Consider the following 23,489-nt stretch of genomic DNA (forward strand, 5'->3'; position numbering starts at 1 on the left):
TTAAGTAAATTTTTTTTTTGAAAAAGAAAATCTAACTGTAACTTCAACTGCTACATTCCTCCAATAGTATCATCTGCTTAATTTTGCTTTCTTCTTGCAATATAAAGCCAATATTAGTAAAACAAATTATAATTAAAGAGGAGAAATGGGAAAGGAATATTTGTACCCTGAAAAGGCTGAACCCGGAAAATAATATACCAACTGATCTTTTTCTCAGCATACCTAGCATCCAATGATAGATCCTACTATCATCCAAAATTGTAGGGACTATAAGATAGGTTTGTGGCAAGGACACTGGAATAGAGCCAAATTCTTCATTCAACAGAATCTACTAATAGTGTGGGAAGATTAGCAGTAGGAGCCAAGATAGGAAAGAGGAAGGGTTTTCAACAAATTTCCTTGCTCGCTCCATAAGCCAGGTGGTGTGGACACTGATGGCAGCTGGGAATAGGGAGTCCTCCTGAAAGAAGGAATGGGCCAGAGAAGGCCTTGGTCCAATGTCAAAGTACAAGGCTGTTAATCTGTTCCCATCCAGCTCCAAATCCTCATCTACTTGTCACTCTGAAAACCATTTTTGTCAGCTGGCCCCTGCCATCTTGTATCTGTTAACTACTTCCTGACAAAGGAAGAATGAACTATATTAGGTAAATAAGAAAGCAGACAACTTATGTTCTATTATCTAAATGCTGCGCTCAGCAAGAATTAGACTCAGTTCCTATTTATCTCTATCCTGTAAAGAAACAAAACACATTGCAAAGTTTATGACCAGCCATAGCTGGGTCCCACTCCCATTGACATACCCTGGTCTGATCAACAACAGAGACAATGTGACCAGAGTTATGCCAAGGACACACATCACCCTGAACTCGAATTATTCTCTGAGGAGAGTTACTACTCTAACATATTAAAAACAAAATGAGCATCAAAAAAACAAAACAAAAACAAAAAAACAAACAAACAAAAAAACCCCAACCCTCCCCCAAAAATCCACTCTGTTGAGCTGCCAGCTGTCTCCTCTTTAGGAAGGAGTTGGTGTGTGACTAGCAGCAGCTGCTCCCCTGACCCCCATGTCCTGCCAGTGCTCTCAGAACTCAGCAGAGGGAATTCAGGCTCCAGTCAGATGTTCTCACCTCGAGTCTCAACACACATTTTACAGGCCTGCAGTGTCAGAACACGCTGCCTCTGTCTCTCCGGCTGCTACTATCCTCAGGCCTTGTGAACAGCCTGCCAATGAGGGAGCAGCTCCCTGGAGATAGTCTCTTCAGAGGCCAATGAGGGTCTCGGGCCCCTTGGCCTTAGGGGCTTGGATTCCTCAGAGATATTACACTTATTTTGAGAAGTTACTTCTTATCTGTCATATGAAATGGCCAGTCTGTGGTCCCCACATCACACAATGGACACAGAGTCTCAGAAATGTGTCAGCTGTCTGAGCTGATAGTCAGTTTCTCAGCCTGGGCTATACAGCTGAATAATCTGACTGTGCCTGCTCTGAAAGGGTAGAAGGGATGAGATGTAGAGCTTGGCTGCCCCCAAAATGCCATAATTTGATTCACATACTGAACAGCAAAAGAAGTCACATGACTGTCAAACTACTGACCATGGTCTAAAGGTCTCTCCTACCAATCTTTTCTTTAAGACTCCTCTCAGAGTTGTTCAGAACCTTCCCTTCCCAGTGTGAAAACCCCATACTGAAAGTGTCAATGGTCACCTAAGGTCCCTTATCTAGAACTGATTTCCACTAGGAGTCTCTTAAAATTTTACACTCCAAACTTTTTGAAAATCTCACACTCAATTATGAGCATGCATCTTAAATATTATGTCTCCACGACTTCAACTTTAATGCTAGTGGTATCAAAAGAGCAATCAGTTTGGCAGTTGGTTTTATCCCCAAGTACTCTATATTCATTCCACAGAAAGATAAAAGCACAGTTTGACATTCTCTCTCATTTGATGAAACTCAAATAACTGTACACCCCACCCCAGATGCCCCTCACTGCCTTCCTTCCCAACATCTCTATCTCTCTCTCTCATATGGAAAATCCCAAGGAGGTCTCTTGCCCAACCATATAATATTTTTCAATGGTCACTTTTCCCTGCAGCTATTGGGAGTCTCCAAACTCTATACTAACAAAGGGCACTGAGATGGGCCTAGCCATGAGGGAAATTCATCCCCCAAAGAGGGCATTTTAAACACAGATCAGCTAAAAATTTGTGTCTCTCCTTAGCGTCATGCTGTTGGTGATAAGGAGGGCACCAGCAGGTAAGACGTCAGGGCAGCTACCCTCAGTCTCAGCAAGGAAAACGCCCAGCTTCATCTTCCACCTCTTGCTGCTCTGGGATCCTAAAGTATTTATTTCTTCTGCTGTAGAGGCTGCCATGCCAACAAAAGTTATTCATCACTGGTGAATTATAAACTTGTCACCTACACAATCACACACCCACATGCCAGACCCTGTGCCACTCAGGGTCTTGCTGAGTCCTCCTCCCCTCCTCTCTCAGTGTACACATCTCTTGAATTCTCACTTGTTCCTTGACCTTAAAAAGATTCCCAGCACCCACCGCCATCACTACTAACACCACCTATGCCAAACAAAAACTTGGAGCTATAAACAAGTCCAATCAGAAAACCAACTTTTATCTAGCCTCAGACCTTCAAACTTTCCCAATTCTCTCCTCTGGATTAACCTCCAGATAACTCTATGTCCCTCTCCTCTAATGCCAAAATTAGGAACCAAAGGAAGATTAGTCCTCTCCACCTGTACAAATATTGATGAGAGTTGTCACTAGCAGTGTCCCTGCAGGAGTGGGATTGCGTCAGCTCTCGTAAGAACATCATTCTCTCAGGGAGAAGAGCAATTACATGAAGAAAGATAGCTGCTTCGACCCTCATCCCTTCGACGTCCCTCACTCCATCTCCACTCACTTCAGGCTCGACTAGGCCTCCATTATCTTTTGTGCCACACCGCAAACTTCTTGTGGCAGGGAGGCTGATATGCAGACCCACCTGAGAGTTAAGTATTAACTAGCACTGAACCTTGAGAGAGAACTCCACGTGACAGCTTGAGCAATTATGCTGCATGGTTACTCAGAATCAAGGATTCTCCAGGGACAAGACTTGGTTCCAAGCATCCTGGGGCGGACCCAAAATAGATTCATTTGCCAAGCCCAGGAGTCACTAACTCCCAGTCCCTGACATAGGGGTAAGCTTGAGAAGAAGCCCCAAGATCCTCGCTGCTCACCACACTAACTTTGATAAGTTTGAGGGCCAGGAATCTAAACAGCCGTCTGCGCATCCATTGGACATGCCCACCTACCTCCTCCAGACCCCACGATGGGGTGTGGTTTGCCTCCAAAGAAAGGGTGCCATCCTCTTCTGAGAAGGACATGGAGCTCTTTTCAGGTTCGGTATCTTTAGGTTGGATCCCATGTAAGTGAGGCCCGTCGCTGCCATAGCCAGAGGAGGAGGGCAAAATGCTCACAGTCATGCCACCAATGGACAAATCACTGTGAGAAGTAGGCAGTCTGGGACCATGGGGCGGCACTCGACCCACGTGGGCAGGCTCTGTGCGACTATGGCCACTCGACTGGTCCAGTAGTGATGAAGGGACAGAACACTCTGCAATCCAGGAACCTATTTCAGGGGCACTTAAAATACCCTTGGTTCCTCCACCCACACTCCAGCCCTCTGAGTCTTGATTTCCTGTGTCGGTGGGGAAGTCTGTCCTGGGGAAAGCGCTGCTTTCATATCCAGGCTGAGTATCTGCTTTCTCCACTGCAGTCTCTCCTTGCAAAGGCAGCAGCACGGCCCGGCTGCTGCAGGATGCTGTCCTCGGAAATTCCACCAGTTGGCTCACTGACTTCTCACAGTTCCTTTCTGCTGGGTTATCAAGCAGGTGAGCGATGACAGTCATCCCCTCTTCCGGGGAATCCCAAACCCCTCCGGCAACTGAAGACTCATTCCCTAGCAAAAGGTGGGCAGTCTGGATTTCACCGTGGAATCTCCCCTTCACCTGTACAACCATTCCCTGATCTCCAACCTGTGAGTTGGAAGCCGAGTCCCCAGGAACGAAAATGTCTCGGGGGGGATGCTCTACACCTCCCACTCCTTCCTTTCGGAGACTCACTGTTAACTTCGTTGGGGCTTCAGTCTCTTCAATGACTCCAGCTCCTTCTACGGGTTCTTCCTCAGGAGATACCTCTGGAGTAGGGGTTTTCTTCCCCCTCCACTTCCTTTTGAACCTAACTCTTTTCTTAGGAGATATAGGAGCCTTCTCAGGAACAGCTACTGAATCTTTCGGCTCCTTAACACAGCCCAGTGAATTTCCCATCGCTTTCCTCTCCTAATCTCAGCAAAAACGCAGCTAAGCTGGTCCTGGGAACCCAGAGAAATCCCAACCTTGGCTTCATCGGATTAGATGCACATTTAAAAACATGCACTATGCCGGCAAACCCTCCAATTCTTTCTCCCTCCCTCCCCGCCTCTCAGTCTCTTCCAGCCGCTGCTGATTCAGACAGCCATCTTACAGGCTCAGAGCTGCAACAAGACAAATTCAAAGCATCTCACTGCAGTTCAGAAATCACTTGACCTAAAAGCAGACAGAGACCGGATTGGCTGCAGCTCCCTCTCTCCAAATATGAGGTAATTGGAGCACTGCCCTCAGAAACACAAACAGAAAGCAAAAAGGAGCTAGAAACCAAGGGAGGGGAGAAATTAGGGAGGGGGAGGAGGAGAGGGAGATTTTAAGAGTAAAGAGAAAAGGGAGGGGGAAGAAGAGGCCATGGGAGAAGGTAACATGAAGGAAAGAGGAGGAAGAGAAGGAGAAAGAGGGAAAAGGCAAATCAGCGCTGCTGGTACCAACTAGGAAGGGGTGGGCCAAGAAGAACCATGGCTGGGATGCTGCAATTATGGCCCCCAGACTTAAAAGATTTCAATTGTTGCAGCAAGATGTCCATAAGAAAATAACAAGCAAGACAGATATATTTTCTATTTTTTCAGTTGGCAATAAAATTATTTTAATCAAATTATAACCTAAGAGAGACCAGAGCCTAATCCTCACAGTTAAGAAAAGAAACACAGGCTTTAAACACAGGTTTTGCTAGCCTCCTATAGCATTAATTTAGAGGGGTGGGGGAGGAAGGAAGAGAGAAAGAGAGAGATCTGTTAAATCTGCTGACCGATGATACAAAAAAACCCAGAAATCGGTCCTGAGTATAGTATATGGACACTTGGTAAAAAAGACACCACTTCTAAATACAACAGAGAAGCAGCATCTCTGCTGAACAATATGTGGCAACAGTAATTACTGCTGCTAACATTTTTTTTAGCATTTATGTGCCAAGCTTATGTGCTAAGCTATGGATTATCTCATTTAATTCTCACAGTAACCATAAAAGGTCAAAACTATTATTTAACATTTGACAGGTAAAGAAAGGGAGGTTTAAAAAAGTTGATTAGTTTGCCCAAGGCTACAAAGCTGGTAAGTGGCAAAGCCAGAACATGAACTCTTGTTTTTTAAAACTTTTAATTCCAATCTCAAGTCATGCTATCTTCTAACTCTGGCATGGATGGGAAGTCTGTACTCAGTTAAGTAAAGCAGAAAGATTCCCTGCTGTTCTGAACTGATAACTAGACTTATAAGGACCACGGGCTCAAACAAAGAGATAACACTTGCTATTTGGAGTAAGAGAAGAAGTTGCACAATGAGGCCCAGATGATTTATACTTAAATTGCAATAAGGCAGAAGTCGGAAGTACAGGTCTAAGAAGTTGAATTCAAAAGTTATGTCAATGGGATTTGCCTACTCCGATTTTTTAGTACAGTGTCTCTAAATGGAGTGGAAGGAAAGAGATTATATAAGTTTCTTCCCAGTTGCGGTTGTTTAGTCTACACCAAAAGGATCCAGACCACACAGCAGAGAGAAATAACCTACCTGGCTCTATGTCAGCCCTAAAGATTTCTATTAGTACAGCCCTACCCACCTCTCCTGGAAACCTGAAAAATGCCCTCCACAAAAGGAACGTATTAAGAAGCCCTAAAGCAACAGCTCCTACACATACACTTCTGAGACCCAACTGGTTCCCCGTCTGCTTCACAACTGCAATGGGTATTTCTTCCCAAAGCCTTTTCCTAAGGATAACTGCAAAGCTGCAGCACCATCTTATGGCCACAGCCAGAAACAAGACAAGGAGAATAGCACGGGACAGAAACTTAATAAGACTACAGGAAATCATTTAATTAGCAAAAAAAAAAAATCTGGCATTCTAATATAATTCTCTAGGCTGGCACCAGGCCTTCATTCTCCAACAAAGAGAACTGGAACTCTGGAAATTTTAAGATGCACACCCTAAGGCATAAGCTTGAATTTTATTCATGAATTACAAGCCAACCAAATTCCTGAAAGTGATCACCTCAGGGCCAAGAGAGACAGCTGTTTTATATGACTGCTGCTGCTGGAGGGCTTTTCTGAGAAGGCTGACAGAACTGAGCATATTTACTTCTGGGAGCATTTTCTTTTTAAACTTCTGCATATGTCGGCCAAATCAGGCCTTTATTTCCTTCTGCTTCAAAGGAAAATTGGCCTAGGAAAGGAGCAGAGAGATTTTAGTAGGGTAGACAGACCTAGGTTCAAATTTCCAGCTCTGTTAACTTAGTAGCTAAGTAGCTTAACTTGCTAGGTGATTCAGTTACCTTACCTGTAAAATATGGATTCCCCTTACTTAATGGGGTTGTAGAAAGAGTCAATGAGATAATGTCTATAAAGTGCTTGGCTCAGTGACTGGTCTACAGTAAAGCTCTTTTCTTCCTATGTGTTATTGGAGCTAAATGGTTTGAAATACTCCACCACCGCTACCACCACCAGGGTCCAAAGTTCGGGCGCTTGTTTTCCTTTGCAGGCGCTCTGCTTCTACTTATTTTAGTAAGTTCACTCTGTCCGCCAGGACTTTCCCCTGGGCCTTTTACTCATTTAGCCTGAGTTCTTAACAGGGGACCTGCTGCCTACTGGGAAAGCACTTTCAGGGCCTACCAATTCTTAAAGTCTCCTCCTTTGGCTTTTTCTCATTAACTGTTTACTCTCCATAGGTCTTCCATAGAGACAGCCAGAGGAAGGAGCTCATTCATTTATTAATGCATTCTACAACCGTGAATGGTGCCTCATCTACATGCCAAGCACTAAGTACCATAAAGTACACAAAAATGTGAACCTCAAGTCTACCCAGCTAAGATCACTCCTAACCTGAACTCTCTAAAGTGTTTAAATTTCTGAGTGCTAGACATACACTGTATTTAGTAAACATTTGAGAGATGGAAAACTAATTTTGTCAGATTTTGACTTTCAAGAACTTATCTTTTAGAAAAACTGTAAGTCCTAACATGTCCTTTTAAATAGGCTTGGACGAAATCAAGCAACAAGAAATCCTATTATTAGTATCTGGATGTGTAATCCAAAAAGTCAGTTAATCTCAGTGTTTCAGTTTGCTCATCTGACCAAGGGGACAAAAAATAGATTTTACAGTCTATTTCTCTGGTCTACCTACCCCACAGCTTTGAGACCATATTCATAAACTATCCATTCATATAACAAATATTTATCAAGCGTCTATTTAATGCCGAGCAAAGAACAAAACACAAGAGACAAAATCCCTGCCATTATTAAGCTTGCATCTTAGTGCAAGGATCTATGCTTCTGAGAGCAATTTGGCAAAATAAAGGAATGTGTACAACCCAGCAATTCCAGTCCAGGTATCTACCCAAAAAACCCTCTTTCCTATATGCATAAGGACACATGTACACAGATATTCACTGCAGTAATGAATGCCTTCTTCATACAATTAAATAATAGACGGCAAATAATAGCTCTGTTGCACAGCTGCAGGGGGCTGCACTCACATTATAGTCTACATAAATTAGTTAAGATGAATATATTAGGTCTTCCTTTATCAACATGAATAAATCTCAAAAACAAAGTTTAGTTTAAAAAAGAAAACAGGATATGTAGAAGATACTCTTTGTTTCAAACACAAAAACATACAAACAACAGCACATATTGTTTATGATTATCTCCTCTGTCATAAAGGTACAAAAGCATATATGGGAATGATACACATCAACTTCACGGTAGCGTTTACCTGGGGGTAGAGGGAGCAAGAAAGTTGGTTGCATCTGAAATGTTTTATTTCTTTAAAGAGAAAGAGGAAAACAATCTGAAGCAAATGTAACAAAATAGAAACATGTTTTATTTTTAAAGTGACCACGCACATGAAGATCTGTTGTATACTTTTCTGAGTACTTGAAATTTTCATAACTAAAAACTAAAAAAAAGAATCCCTACTATTTAGCATATATTTTTTTAATATGTGTTCAAACATTTTGGAAATCATAAACCTCTTTATAAAGTTACCAATACTACCAGTCACAACAGTAGTAGCAATTTTTAAATCTGGAACCAGCCTCTCCCTCAATTGAACACTCCTTTGAGATGACAACCACCACCTATATCTGTATTATTATCCTAGTTCATTAGCACCAATAACAGAGATCAACTATAATGAGTGTTTTACTGATCCCCTAACATTTGATGGTTCTAGTCAGCATTTTTATTTTGCTTTATAAAGCACATGTTCTTGGTGAGAATAGCTAATAGACACTTCATAATAAAATATTAGAAAACCACAGTGATACATAACTAGCAAGATACATATCACACCCTATCTGAAGCAAGACAAGGAGGCTGAAGACTCTATTTAATCCTTTATCAGCCAACCAAAAGCTTTGCAGGCAGGGACCAGGCAAAGAAAGGAAATCAGTAGGAAAAGCATCTGGGAAAACACTTCGGCAGCAAAACTTCCCTCACTGAGAAGACAAAATAAGCATTCAGCTAAGTTGAAACAGCAAACAGAGAAAAGCAGGTAGCCAATATGCATCCAGAAGACAGACTGAGCCAAAGCTGTTTATATCTTTCAATAAAACTGATAACAAGGCAGAAAAACAGTGGGCTAGGTTGAATGCCCTAGAAATTATAAGATCCATTAATAATTATAACAAGTTGCTATGAATTACTGAGCACATACTATATTCCATATCCCTGTCCCATACCTCCCTGATTCTTTAAACCTCTATCAAGTTGTGTATGTCTCTTCTCACTCCCTTGAATTATACAGTCAAACTGGATGGAGTCTGTGTCTATTTCAATTTTGTTATCTCCCACAGACTCTACTCAAGACCTTGCTCATAGCTGGTCCTCAGTAAATGTTTGTGTAATTCAGTTAAAGAATACATTTTTCTACAAACAAAAACCACAAAGAAATACCATTTCGTCCTGTGCTGGCTATTATCTAAAGAGCAGACAACAAATGTTGGAGAGGATGTGGAAGAACCCACATACATTGCTGGTGGGGGTGTAAAATGGTATGGCCACTATGGAAGATAGTTTGGCAGTTTCTTAAAAAGATATACAAAAACTTACCCTACAGCCCAGTAATTCTACTCCTATGTACATATACAAAAGAAATGAAAAGACTAATACTCAAATATTCATATCAACACTGTAATAGCAAAAAAAACGAAAACGATCCCAATGTTTATCAACTGCTGAATAGACAAAACATATGGTATGTTCGTACAACAGGATACCAGTCAGCAATAAAAAGGAACGAAGTACTGATATATGCTATGACATGGACAAACCTCAAAAACATATGGCAAGAAGCCAGACAACAAAAGCCCATGTATCATATGATTCCGTTGAGACGAAATGTCCAGAACAGGCAAATTCATAGAGAGACAGAAAACAAGTGGTTACTTGAGGTTGGGGATCGGAATGGAGAATTGTAAATGAGCGACTGGGATTTTATTGCAATGATGAAAATGTTCTAAAACTGGATTACAGTGACTGTTGTACAACTCAAAAACCATTGAATAATACAAGGAAAATGGGTCAATTTCGTGATATGTAAATTATACCTTGATGAAGTTGTTTTTTTAAAGTATGTATTTTCCTAAAATAAACAAACAATAGAATGATAAACAGAAAAGTTTTTAAAACGTTAGCTAACTATAGAGAAAGGAAAGAAACAAGATGGAGGAAGCAGAGATGGAAGCTAGACTTCTTTGAGTATAATCTGTACACATTTTAAAAAATTTCTCTTTGGAACAATGTAAACACATAATGTATCAAATATAATCTACATAATGTAAAATGAAATTGAAAGGGAGCAAAGCAATCCCTAAAAATTGAGAGCAAATAAAAACAAATGAACCTAATAGTGTATTGAATTGATGGCTTAACAAAAAAGAGAGAAATTATTTCACATAACTTTAAATTACATTTATTTGTACGTCCTTAGAAAATATACACTAAGGACAAAAAGAAATGCAAAGAAATCAAATACTTCTTAGTAATCATATTGTTAATAACACTGATATTGTTATTTTGATTCAAATATATTACATTTATTATATATGATTTTATAGACACATGTGTATGTGTGTATGAAAAAGGGAATAAGTAATATGTTACTGTTGTTAGGATCAAGATTTTTAGCCTAAGGAAAAAAAAGACTATGAGAAATGAACCACAATGTAAATACACACACACACACACACACACACACGCCTTCCTATTAAAAATGTACAGCTGAAACTTACTGGATTTCTTTAACCAATGTCACTATAAAAAATAAATTAATTTTTAAAAAAATGTTAAAAAAAGAAAAAAGGATACAAATATAAAGTCAAAGAAGTTAAATAAAGCTCTGTAATTCTAAATTTGATTAGAAATATCTGTATTAATCCATGATTTTTTTTAAAAGAGAAAAATACAAATATTGGCTAGCTCTGTCTACAGAAAAAGCCTAGAAACAATGACCAACCAGTAGCACTCAGGCTGTCAATAAAGAATTAGAGTTCCATGAAGAAATTGCTAATTCCAGGCGTAGGACAGGAAACATAAAGAGCCTGGAACATCTCATCACACAAGAAAAAAAATTATCAAAGACTATGAGGATCATGCCAAAGGACTCAGAGTCAACCTGAAAAGGCTCTTATTGGCCGAAGATGAAGCTATATATAAATAATTTCTTAAATTGATCAAATGTCCAGATTTTTCTTAAATTGATCAGTGTCCAGATTTTCTCCAATTATCTCATTTTAGAAAAATGGTTGGTCTGAATCAGAATCCAAACAAGGTCCACATACTGCACACATACACGTACATACACACACAAATATGAAGTATTAGAAAGCATTATAGCTATACGTGATTGAAACACATTTAAGTCTGTTAAAAAATCCATGAGTCATAGTGATAATAAGGGGGGAAAAAATCAAGAAAGAAACTGTCTTAGTTACCTTTGGAGAATCTTGGGGAACCAACTAATTATTCTGAAAACTGGTAAATAGAGGTAAAGACAGTGCATTTATCTTTTCTATCTTGCCTTTCTTACAGGAGCTCTCTCTCCAGGTAATTGATATGGTGAAGTTCTTGATACAAGTATTCTAGCTAAACTATGAAGAAAGAATTACAGAATTTGAGTATCATCATTTTGCCAACTAATGAAATAATAGAATTTGCAATGATGATCAATAGCTGCTAAAACTATTAGATGAAGAGCTAACAGGGAATGTAGAATGGATGGATCAGGCTGATAACACCTGACCCCATTAATCAATCTTAACATCATGAAAAGAGAGACAGCAGACATTATGAGCCTCCTGATATATACAGCAATAAAAGTATACAGCATAGCATTGCCATCCTTGCCCTGCCCCACCCCAAAGAACCTGAATGCGATTGAGCCTCAGGTCTAGAACTAAACTACTAGTTTATAGACAACACAATAGAGGGATGGAGGACACTGTGAGAAAACATGCCAGAGATGCTACTGGCATCTTTATAAACCTTACAGGATAAAAGACTTGATTTCTTCCACAAATTGCAAAGGGAGTAAAGGGGGTAAAAGGAGTGTGGTGGGGATTTAATATAATATGTGGACCTTGTTTTGGATTCTGATTCAAACCAACCATTTTAAAAAATGAGATAACTGGAGAAATCTGAACACTAATCAGATATTTGATGATTTTTAAGAAGTTATTAATTGTATGTTCAAAATATTACGGCTTGCTTAAAAAAAGGGTATCTTTCAGAAATACACACTGAAATACTTACAGATAAAAGTATATAAAGCCTGGGATTTCTTTCAAATTAACCTACTGGGGTTTGGGGAGTGAATCAGGATATAGAAGAAATAATACTGGCCATGACTTAATAATTATTGAACTAGGTGATGGGTAGTTTTTCATATTATTTTCTCTACTTTTATAAATGAAATTTTTCATAACATCACAAATTTTTAGAGAGAAAACATTTTCCTTATGGAGCTCTTCAGGATGGGAACAGACCGATTTCCCCCATCTCCTCTGTCTCAGCAATGTTTTAATTAATCAATTCAGTTTTCATTCCTTAGCCTGTGTTTTCTTGCTAAAGAGGTTCAGTTGTAGTCAGGGTAAACAGAGACAGCAGACAGATTCCTCTTACCTCACACCTATGAGACTAACATTGGGCACTCACAGTGAGGGCAGGTTTGTGGCAAAAATACGGTTTCTCTGAAGAAACAAGAACCCTCCTCTGTTTATAAGAGTTCCAGCGGGGTAACTCTAGTCTTCTACGAAAGCTCAACAAAGTTTCTGTTCCCACCCTTGCCAAGTTCATGTTCTTGATTATCCCTATATCCAAAGCATACCTGAGACCATCTCGTGGTTCCACAAAAATACATGTTACCTCCACACTTCCTAAGCCTACCCATGCTGCCAACTGCCAGCACTGGCTCCAAACCAGAGCCTCAAGAAATAAGCCCTAAACTCAGAATTGTCTCTGGTCTTTAGGAATTCTGGTATAGCGCTGTTCTGCAATCAACCAGCAGGTGGCGCTGACTCCCCAACTAGGACATGACAGTGGCCTCAGTACCTGGAGTCAGTCAGTGCCTTGAGATGTTTGTTACCTTAGCCTTCTTTCCCCACCTGCCCCAAAAGTGCTCCCTCTAATTGATCAGCCTCCTGTACAGCAATTGGGTATAGGAAAGCTGACTGAGAAATAGCTTTTTTTAGTTTGGCTAAAGTGATTCAAGATAGACTTTATAAAAATAGGGCTGTACTTACTTGAAAAGGCTTTGCCTTCTTAGAAGGCCATGTGACCATGTAAACACTACCAAGATGCCACACTGCTCTTGGGTGTGATGGATGCTACAAGGTTGTACTTTTGAGCACATATACAAACCCAGCTACTAAGGTGCTTGCTATGGACTAAATGTTTGTATCCTCTCAAAATTCACATGTCGAAGCCCTACCCCCGAAAGTGATATAATTTGGAGGTAGGGCCTCTGGGAGGTAATTAGGTTTAGACGAGGTCAAGATAGCAGAGCTCCTATAATGAGATTAATGGCCTTATAAAGAGATGAAGAGACAGGAGATCTCTTTCTCTGAATGCACTCACCAAGGGAAGGTCTTGTGAGGATATAACCAGGAAGAGGGCTCTCACTAAGAACCCAATCATGCTGGCATCCTGATCTCAGATTTCTAACCTCCAGGACTATGAGAAATAAAGTCTTTTAAGCCACCCAGTCTACAGTATGTCATTACAGAAGCCCAAACTGACAAAGAGAGTGCTACAATTAACCAGGCTTATTTTAAGAGCATTAAAGATGAGGGAAAGTCTACATCAAAGCAGGATTATAAATCTTCACTCCACCCTCCCGAAGCATCAAAACCAACCTCTCTCCCCACCCCTCATACTCTGAGTCCCTAAAGAGTTAGTTTTGACTCAGCTGAGCCAACTTCTAATAAGCAGACTGTCAATGACAGGGCCAAGCAAAACAAGTGAAAAATCCCATTTCATCAAAAAAAATGATTAGGAAGTTCTGGGTTTAGGCTGCAACAGCTTTGTCTCCAGGCCAATCCTTATCTTCCTTTCCAACTCCCACTCTTACCCTTGTTCACTGCCAAATACAGAGAAGGAAAGCTCAGTGTGCCTGTGGAAGGCAGTGCAACTTCAAGTTCTTTCTAGGCCATGTCCAAACCAAGCAACAGGGATTCTAAGCTTCACAGACTCTACCTGGAAGTGCAAAATAATGGTCCAGATCAGGCCTAGGGTCAGTTTCGGGTTGCCATCTGTGATGTCATCATTGCGAATATTCACTAGTTTCACCTGAAAAACAAACAAAAGCTGGTCTCAGAGTGCTGTGACTTTTGATTTCATTTTTATAGATTTTCATCATTTATATGCAGTTAAACTGATTTTTTGGTGTACAGTTCTGAGTTTTAACACATGTATAGATTCGTGTAACTACCACTGCAGTTAGGATAGCAGAACAGTTCCATCGCCCCAAAAAGGTGACCTCGTGCTACCCCTTTGTAGTCAAACCTTGCACCCACCAACTCCTAGCAACCATTGATCTATTCCCAGTTTTGTTTTTTCCAGAATGTCATATAAATGGAATCTTTTGATACTGGCTTTTTTTTTTTTTTTTCCACTCAGCGCAATTCCCTTGAGATCCCCGTCCAAGTTGCTGCATGTCTCAATAGTTTGCTCCTTTAAGTGCTGAGTAGTCTTCCACTGTATTGACACTACACTGTGTTTACCCATGCTTCCACTGAAGGACATTGTTTCTTGGGGCAATTATGAATAAAACTCTTATATTCGTGCACAGGTTTTTGTGTGAGCATATGTTTTCATTTCTCTAAGGTAAATTCCTAGGAGTAAGATTACTGGGTCATATGGTATACGTTTAGCTGTATGAGAAACTGCCAAACTATATTTTCCAGCGTGACTGTACCATTTTGCATTTCCAGCAAGCAACCTTGCAAGCACATGGCATTATGAGTTGCTTTTTTATTAAGTCATCATAGCCCTTTTTTCTTTTTTGTTTTTTAAGGTAAAGGGGTAGGGGTGGAGGAAATGCCTCTTCTCCCTCATCAATCTTTGGCCTGTTCTGGCCTCCATTTTCCCTCCATTTCCACCCACTTTGTCGCAGATATCCCCACCTGCCCATGACTCACTCCCATAGCATCTGCTTTACTCCTAAAATCTCAATCCAACAACACAATGTGCACAGACACACAGGCCCTCCCCTCTCTAGAATGACCAACCGTCCCAGTGTGCTAGAAACTAAGGGGTTTCCTGGGACATGGGACTTCCAGTACTGAAACCAAGAGTGGCCCAGGGAAACCAGCCTACTTCCACCTCAACCCCTGTGAGCTTTTCAACCTCTGTCACACCCTCAGGGAGCTCCTGTTCAATTATGGCAAACTGTCCTTAAGCTGCCCTGCCCTCCCTTTATGTCTTTAATTGAACTGAAATCTGCATGTCTCTAAAGAACTCTAGTTTAGACATCAAACAGAAGCCTCACTTCTCCCTTACACTAAGGGTGACCAGTACCATGCACCGAATACCTGTGTCCCTCCAAAATGCATATGTTAAATCCTAACACCCAATCTAATGGGATCTGGAGGTGGGGCCTTTTGGGGTGACTAGGTTATGAGGTGGAGATCTCAGGATGAGATAAATGCCCTTATAAAAGGGACTCGTTACCTCTTCCATCATGTAAGGACACAGCTCAACAGCCATCTCTGAACCAGGATCGCACTAGATACTGAATCTGCCTTGATCTTAGGCTTTCCAGCCTTCAGAATAGTGAGAAATCTCTGTTGTTTATAGGTCATCCAATCTATGGCATTTTTGTTACAGCAGCCTGAATGACTTAAGACACCTGGGAAAGTTCTTTCCTTTTCTGTGTCTCAGTCACTCTCTGGGGGTGGGAGAAGCTGCCCTTCCAGTTTCAGAATGAAGTTTTTGTAATCACTAATCAGTAACAACCCACAGTTAGTTGGCTGGCAGTATCGGCCTGGTCCATATTCCTCAGTGCCCCTCCCTCAGCATTCCTCTTTAATTCTGAAGACCATCTCCCTGGGCCAATCCACTTTCCACCCTCTGCTAACCCTTCCTTGATGTCTTCAGCATCTAACTCCTATTCTTCTTTCCTACCTCATCTTCTGCCATCTTTATTGGCAATTTTAGCACCCATCTGCATGACCCAAATATCACTCTGTCTGCACAATCCATCTGCCCTCTCAATTCCGATGACTTTCATTTTCATTCTGCTTTGAACGCCTCCACAGCTACAACTTGGACCTTACCTTACCATTACCAAGAACTGTTCTAAAGTGTTCTCTGCCCTCCTCTGAGTCTACTGTGCTTACCTGTCCACATTTTCATTCTATCATAGTAACTAAATCTACTCTTGATCCTTTAGCCTTCTGGCCAATCTACTGTTCTCTATTTACCTTCCACACTAAGGCCCCCTCTGGTTTCCTCTGACTCCACACATAGACGTTTCAGTGCTGTTTTCTCCAGCACCCTAAACACTTCAGCCAACAATTCTACTACTTTTCATTTATCAATTTATTTCAACAAATATTTATGAAGTGTCGATTATGGACCATTCATCATGACAAGAGATGAAGATAAAAATGTTAAGTAAGATCATGTCATCCTGTCCTCATAGAGCCTATTGTGCATTACAGCAAACAGAGAAGCAAAATTAAATATTATACTAGAAGTAAACTGCTGTGGGAGCACACAGAAAATTTCCCAAGTTAATGAGAATTGCTGATAAGAGTGACCAAAAATGAACTGACTCCAAAAATATGCATACCATTTAATGTCATCTTGACCCATGCTGTTGCCTAGCAACTGTAGCTATCCCAAATCTTTCCTATACAGCTCTCTCTAAGCAGATGAAATTTCTGACTCCCTCATCTGTCTTCCTCTCCACCACAAACTATCTTCATCCCTCCTTCCTTCCTTTTTCCTTCTTGTATCTCAGAAGAGTGGAATTTTTTTTTACCAACCTCTTCCCCACCCCCACCCCATCCCAACCTTAAACCTTGGTAATGACTAACCTGTCCTCCATTTCTATAATTTTGCCATTTCAGAAATGTTATATAAATTGAAAAAATACAGTATGTAGTTTTTGGAGATTGGCTTTTTTTTACTCAGCATTAATTTCCAAGTCGTTTTGTCTATCAATAGTACACTCATTTTTATTATTGAGTTGTGTTTTATAGTTTGAATGTACATTAGTTTGTTGAACCATTTACCCACTGAAGAATGATTGGATTGTTTTCAGTTTACAGCTATTATGAATAAAGCTACTATGAAAAATCATGTAGAGGTTTTTATATGAACCTATTTTCATTTCTGACATATGCCTAAGAGTGCAATTGCTGGGTTATTTGGTAATTGAATGTTTAGTTTTATACTAAACTGATAAGTAGTTTTCCAGAGTAGCTGTATGATTTAACATTCCCACAAGCGATATATCTGTGATCTAGTTTTTCTGCATGTTTGTCAATATTTGGTGCTGTCACTATTTTTTTATTTTATATTAGTTTCAGGTGTACAGCATAGTGGTTAGGCATTTATATAATTTGTGAAGTGAAAAGAGGCATTTTTTTTTTTTTTCCCCAAAGAGAACCACACTGGCTGTGCTCTGAATCTCATCACTCAATCCCCTGGACCTGGTCTCATCAATTGGGAAGCAATGGGAGGAAGGTCGGTACATAGAAAACAGCATGGATAGTGGAAGAAAAATTAAACTACATGTCAGGAGACCTGGGTTAAAGTCCCAGCTTTGCTCTAACTTGTGTGATATGGGGCAGGTCATTTCACCTATCTAGATCTCAGTTTCCTTAGCTATAAAATGAAAAAACTGGACTAGTAGATCTCTAAGGTATCTCTAGGTCTCTTAATTCTCCTCACTCTCATTTGCAGCCTTCTTCTTCACTGGCTTCTCCTATGTCTAAAAATGTGTTGCTGTCTTCCTTTCATCTAGAGAGGAGAAACTTATTTTTCCCCTTCCTATATCCAGGTCCAATATACTCTAAATACTTTTCTTCTCTATTAAAACTGTTGTCTTAAGTCGCCAATGCTTAACGGCTAAGAGCTTCTCCTCAGACCTGATGCGACACCACCCCTTCATCTAATTTTCATGATAACATGATAACATGGCACTCTGGTTTTTCCTTTTCCTGGGTGCTATACCTTTTCCCCACCTTCTTTGGTGGTTTACCTTTCATCTTCCTTTTGACCTGCGTCTAAGATGGGTCCATACAGTTCAAACCTTAGCATCTAGATCTTCTGTTAGGTACTCCCTCTCAGGTAGGCCATAAGCCCAAGCAAGGACCACCAAATGATTTGTCCAACCATAATACAATTGCTCACTAGGCGAGTAAGACTCAGAACTGGGTCAGTCAGATTTAGCAATTACCGAGGGCTTACTAGGGGCACTGAGAACATCCTTAAATAGGAACCGAACGCCAACAGTTCCCGGCAGAATGGGGAACGCACGGGACACTCTCACCTGTCGCTGCTTTAGGAAGTCCAGGGCAATCTGCACATTCTGCAGCCTATGAAAACGCATCCTGCCCTTCTCCCGGGGCTGCAAATGAGCAAAAAAGAAGGAATGTTCATTTTAGCTACACCAATTTACCTAGGCAGACCATTTTCCTCCTCATACCAAGGACTAGAAGACCACAAAGAATTCATCGTGGTTGAAGCCAGGCGTGGGAGCATTACATAAAGCACCCTTCAATGGCAGGAACTGTGTGTGTTTCACCATGCTCTCTGAGGCCTCCAAAAGGCTTTGTTTATCGACATGATTCCCGTGACCATAGCATGTTTCGGCCACTACCACTGAATCAGTACCGCAGCTCTACAGGCTCTTCTGTAGTCATATGTGGCAGAACTTGATTCTGGATGTGAGATTAATGGGAACAAAGACTTTGGCTCTATAGTCCCTAAAATTACTGTTAAAGTCTATTGTCAGGGAAAGGTAGAAAGTCCTAATTGCATATTGCACAGTAATGAACAGAGCCAACCTTATTGCAAACCTGGCAAAAGATTAAGATAGATGTAGCTAATTGTAAACTAGGAAGTGCTCAATAAACAAGTGAAAAAATCCAAAATTAGAGGCAAAAATCAGGAAGAAACCCATTTTCCGGGAAGATGGGTGTCAATATAGGAAAGCTACCCTTTACCCCAGTATGAATTACCCAGAGCAAACAAAATCTTGATGATGTAGGGATGTTCAACATGATAATTCAAAGAAAGGTAGTTTCTGCCAGTCACTCAACCCTGGATGTCATACAAGCCACACTAGAGAAGCCCATCTGCATCCGGTGCTTCTGGTGCCCTGTCCACAGCTCAACTACTATCCAACCAAAAGTGTATGAAGTTGTTTGCCCAACGAGTATATGCAGGGATGGTTATCTACCTCTGGAATGTTTTCTCCCACTCACTTTCCACCATTGCTTTTATTTTCCTAAAACTGGGACTAAAGCATCACTCTGACTAGATTATACCCAGTTCATTTGTAAATGCCAAATTGGTACTAATTAAAGGTTGATAAAAATATAAAGCAGCTCTTTTGTGGGTGCCTGCACAGAGGAAACGCTCCCCCAGGTTGAAATGGGAAAAAAGTAACCCAACACGTGGAATAGGTAAGGGTGGAAGGATCTCTCCGGGCGCCTCTCAACACTTCTAGGCATCACTCCCAAACTATGATAATCTACAGATGTTGAGGCCTCTCTGGGCAACAGGATAACTTTTTAAGTCAAAAGTTTAGGAAAAATCTTTTTAGCAAAAACCAGTTCTCAGTCATTTCAGCTAAATTACTGTGAATATATATTTAAAAATTACTGTGAATATGGCTTAGAGAATGACAGAGCCTAAGAAACTGAAAATTCTAAGGCAATGGGAAAGGAGATCAATGAGGTAGAAAGATGACTAAAATGACACGGAATGGGAATACTGTCTAATATCTGTTTCTGGAGAAAGATCAGGGGCTATAATTTAGGGCCTGCAAGCAGGACATGCCCCTCTACCACACTCTAATCTTTATTCCCATGTACACCAAAAATTAATAACCTTAAGAACATGCAAGTTAAATTTCTGTTCTCTATTGTAACTACAAATGTTATTGACCAAGGCAGAGTATCTCCATGCAGTGAGTGATTTACAAATAGCAGGCTGTTTTGAAAACAAATGACATGGTGTGTGGTGAGAACCTAAGGGCTAGCTAGAGAGGTGGAGAGAGAGTACCAGTTAGTCCAGATGAGCAATTAACTGTCATGCTGTCAAATTTTCCAAAATTCTGCAATTTGGACTCACACAACACAGCAAGGCCACCAGAAAGCTATGAGTCTCCAGGTCACAAAGGGACTTGACACCTCCAAACACCATTATTCTTTTTGTGCCGACCATTCTCAGATAAGCAAAACAATTCCCACTTCAAGATCATCTAACAGTAGCAAGAGGCACAATTAGTTTTAACCACTTTCTTTGGGACCTATATTCCCAGGTGGACAAGGAAGAAGGCAATTGGTAACTGAGCTACTGGAGACCTAGAGAACCTCAGACTCTCTGATGGCCCTGCAGTGCCAGCTGGGATGCTGGCATCCTCAGGAGAACCTACTACATCATCATCATCTTCCTCCTCCTGCTCCTCGCTGTTTGTATGGCGCCAGGAGGGCATGCTCACCAGACGGAGGGTCTTCAGCCCTGCTGGCTCCTTTGGCCACCAATCAAGGCAAAGACATGACAGAGTAACAGGAAATTTACAACACAAAAATGAAAAGGAGATGAACGCAAAATTTAAAAATATGAAAATAAATATGAAAATACCCTCCCACCTCCAAACATGCAAAACCAGAGCAGATGGTTTTATTGGACACATCTTATGTTGAAACACATCTTCAATTCTCCAAGGGCCACCTACCCTCTCTGCTTTTATGAATCAACTAAGGGATAAAGAGATAATGTGAATAACTGTGAAAGAGCTATTTGAATGGTTTTTGGTGATAAGATAAAACTCTATGACAAGCTCCATATACACCTGCAAGTTTTCAAGAATTAGGAAAAGAAATAAGGTTGAAATGGTTTTAACCTGTTTTGCAAGCAGTGTCAGCAAAAATGTCGCTTTCCAATATAAAATCACTACAAATTCATCATATATACCAGCCAAGTTGCACAAAATATAACTTGTTGAGCAGTGAAAAGTAAAGTCCAGCACGGTGAAGTTAAAATTTCAATTACTTATGAGATTTATAAATGAGGGCCAGAGAAGAACTAGAATTCACCATGTGCTGCCTGTGCTAATAAAAGCATCTGTCAATTTTAGGACATTAAAAATTATAAAATTAATTCTATTGCAAGGCAAAATGATGTGAAAACCAAGCCCAATCCTAGAAGAAGCTAAATATTACTTAAGGAATAAGGTCTAACATGCCAAATTCTGTTCTAGAAACACAACAAATAATGACTAAGAATTCACCAAAGGCAGTGAGTGGGCTGAGCTTCCCAGACCACTCAAGCTGTGCACCTCTCCTCAGTTCTCTTTCCTCGCAGATGTTTCCAGTATTCAACCCACACAAAAGTATGTTGTCTACGCTGCTAGAGACAGAACAGAAACTGCACAGGATCACCTGCTTCCATTAGGCTCGAATATATGAAACAATAGGACCGCCAAGTGAGGTTGTTTTGATCCTGCAAACAAATCAAGAATTCTCAACTGACAAGCCAAATCACGTGGGATATGCCCTCAGATATGTAGGTGTTTCCTGCAAGCAATGTTTAATACATTTTGAGAGGAGGCAGGCATAATTAATTGTCCAAGGAGCCCAAATGTACTGCATCCAGGGCTATCCTCAGGTATCAACTTCAGCATTTCTCTAAACCTGTGAGACTCAGTAAATCATAGAAGGAAGAAAGTAAGGTGAATTGGGGGGAAAAAAAACTCTAAACACCTGGGCTTTCATGTGTAAACTTCGAGTCCTTAGCTGAATGCAGAAAATTAAACAATTCACAATAAATGGAAAAGTGGGAGAAGTCTATATAGAAATAGACATTCAAAAATGTTTAAATATGAATCTACTATTCCTGAAATATTACTAATATCTATAGATAAGATAAAGAACAAGTAAGGAGAAAACATGAAGTTGTGAAAGGAATATCACTGATACTTGAATCCATCATGTAATGAGAATATATGAGATACATCGATGTAAATTAAGATAAAATTACATCATTTGTAAACTCTATGTCACCAACAGGGCCACACCTGCGACGTCATTCATTAGGATAAGAGAGCAGCTCACCAGTTTGATGCCCGAGAGGACCTCCAGCAGAGAGATCAGGTTATGGCCATCACGCAGATCTTCGTAAAGATCGTTGATGTGCTTGCGGACCTGTGCGCAAGAGTAAAACAGAGTGCTTTTTATTTGATTCTGAATTATTTTATTATCTACACAAGAATCTCTGGTTCAAAGACAAATTTAAAAATTTGAGACTGGAAACAATGATAAAATTCAGACACTTTCAGGTTGTAGTACAACACATGAAATAGTAACCCTTACCAGAAGTGTATGTGTTTTTAAAATTGAAGCCAAATCTATTACACATTCTAGCCAACGCTGAACAATATTCTAGAAAGTATAGACAAGAAGATGGAGAATCTTAAGCATCGTGAAACATCTCAGAAGTTATTATGGACCAAAATGTGGTACAATGGCCAATGGTGGGTAGATGAGTCCAGAGGAGCTAGAAAAGCCTTCCAGAATGCTACGAAGGAAACTAAAATGTCAGGTGCTCCATGTTTCATGGGCATACATCTAATTTAATCCTTGTCTTACCAAGTTCTCATAGTGAATTTGAGAGTTATTTTCTTTTGGGGAAAAATAATTCCAATTTTATACCTGAAACTAAAGAAAAACAAATCTCATTTTGGAAAAATGTGTGGTTAAAGTTAAACACTGTGCTAAATGCTTTACATGTTTTCTCATCTATCCCTCACATCTATAAGGCAGGTTTCATTATTATTCCAATTTACACAAGGAAACGAGGCAAAAAGCAGTTAAGAAACCTGCCCAAGGTCACAAGTAAAAAAACTGCTCACTTTGGTCTTTTGGAGTCTTTGCCATTCACTACTATGCTTTATAATCACCATAATCTCATTTTATTTACTGAATCCAAATAACTGCCCTGTGAGCTTTGTTTATTACCCATATTCTATAAGAGAAACTGAGGAAGCTGAGGCTCTGAGATGTTGAGGTCACATAGCTTAGGTAAGTGGCAGTAGGTCTTCTGACTCATTCTAAGCCTAGTGATAACTTCATTGAGTGATAATTACAACACAGAATCAGAAGATTAGTGGAAATTACAAAGAAGGGGATTCATTTCAACATAATTTTCTAGACAGTGATAAAAAGGGCTACTTTCAGAAGTAGTAAATTTCTAGTCACTGGAAGTTTTTCAAGCAGAGACTGGGATATTGGGATTTCTACATTTGCAAGGAAAACTAAAATGTAGTCCTTTCCAATTGTTATATTCTAACATTCAAAATGGGAAGGAAATCAGAAAAGATAAAGACTGGAAATATCTGGG

General features: G+C 40.2%; 1 protein-coding gene across 1 annotated transcript in view; it reads right to left on the bottom strand.

The window, feature by feature from the left end:
- Window positions 1-23,489, bottom strand: part of MACF1 (microtubule-actin crosslinking factor 1) — a 208,887-nt gene that overhangs the window by 157,858 nt on the left and 27,540 nt on the right. The window contains exons 3-5 of the mRNA XM_025041357.1: window positions 22,205-22,294; window positions 18,412-18,489; window positions 14,106-14,198 (exon numbers count right to left, since the gene is read on the bottom strand). Coding sequence (XP_024897125.1) covers window positions 14,106-14,198; window positions 18,412-18,489; window positions 22,205-22,294 — 261 coding nt within the window. The remainder of the gene's footprint in view (window positions 1-14,105; window positions 14,199-18,411; window positions 18,490-22,204; window positions 22,295-23,489) is intronic.

Source organism: Pteropus alecto, unplaced genomic scaffold (assembly GCF_000325575.1).
Source record: "Pteropus alecto unplaced genomic scaffold, ASM32557v1 scaffold39, whole genome shotgun sequence".
In the NCBI taxonomy this organism is placed as follows: domain Eukaryota; kingdom Metazoa; phylum Chordata; class Mammalia; order Chiroptera; family Pteropodidae; genus Pteropus; species Pteropus alecto.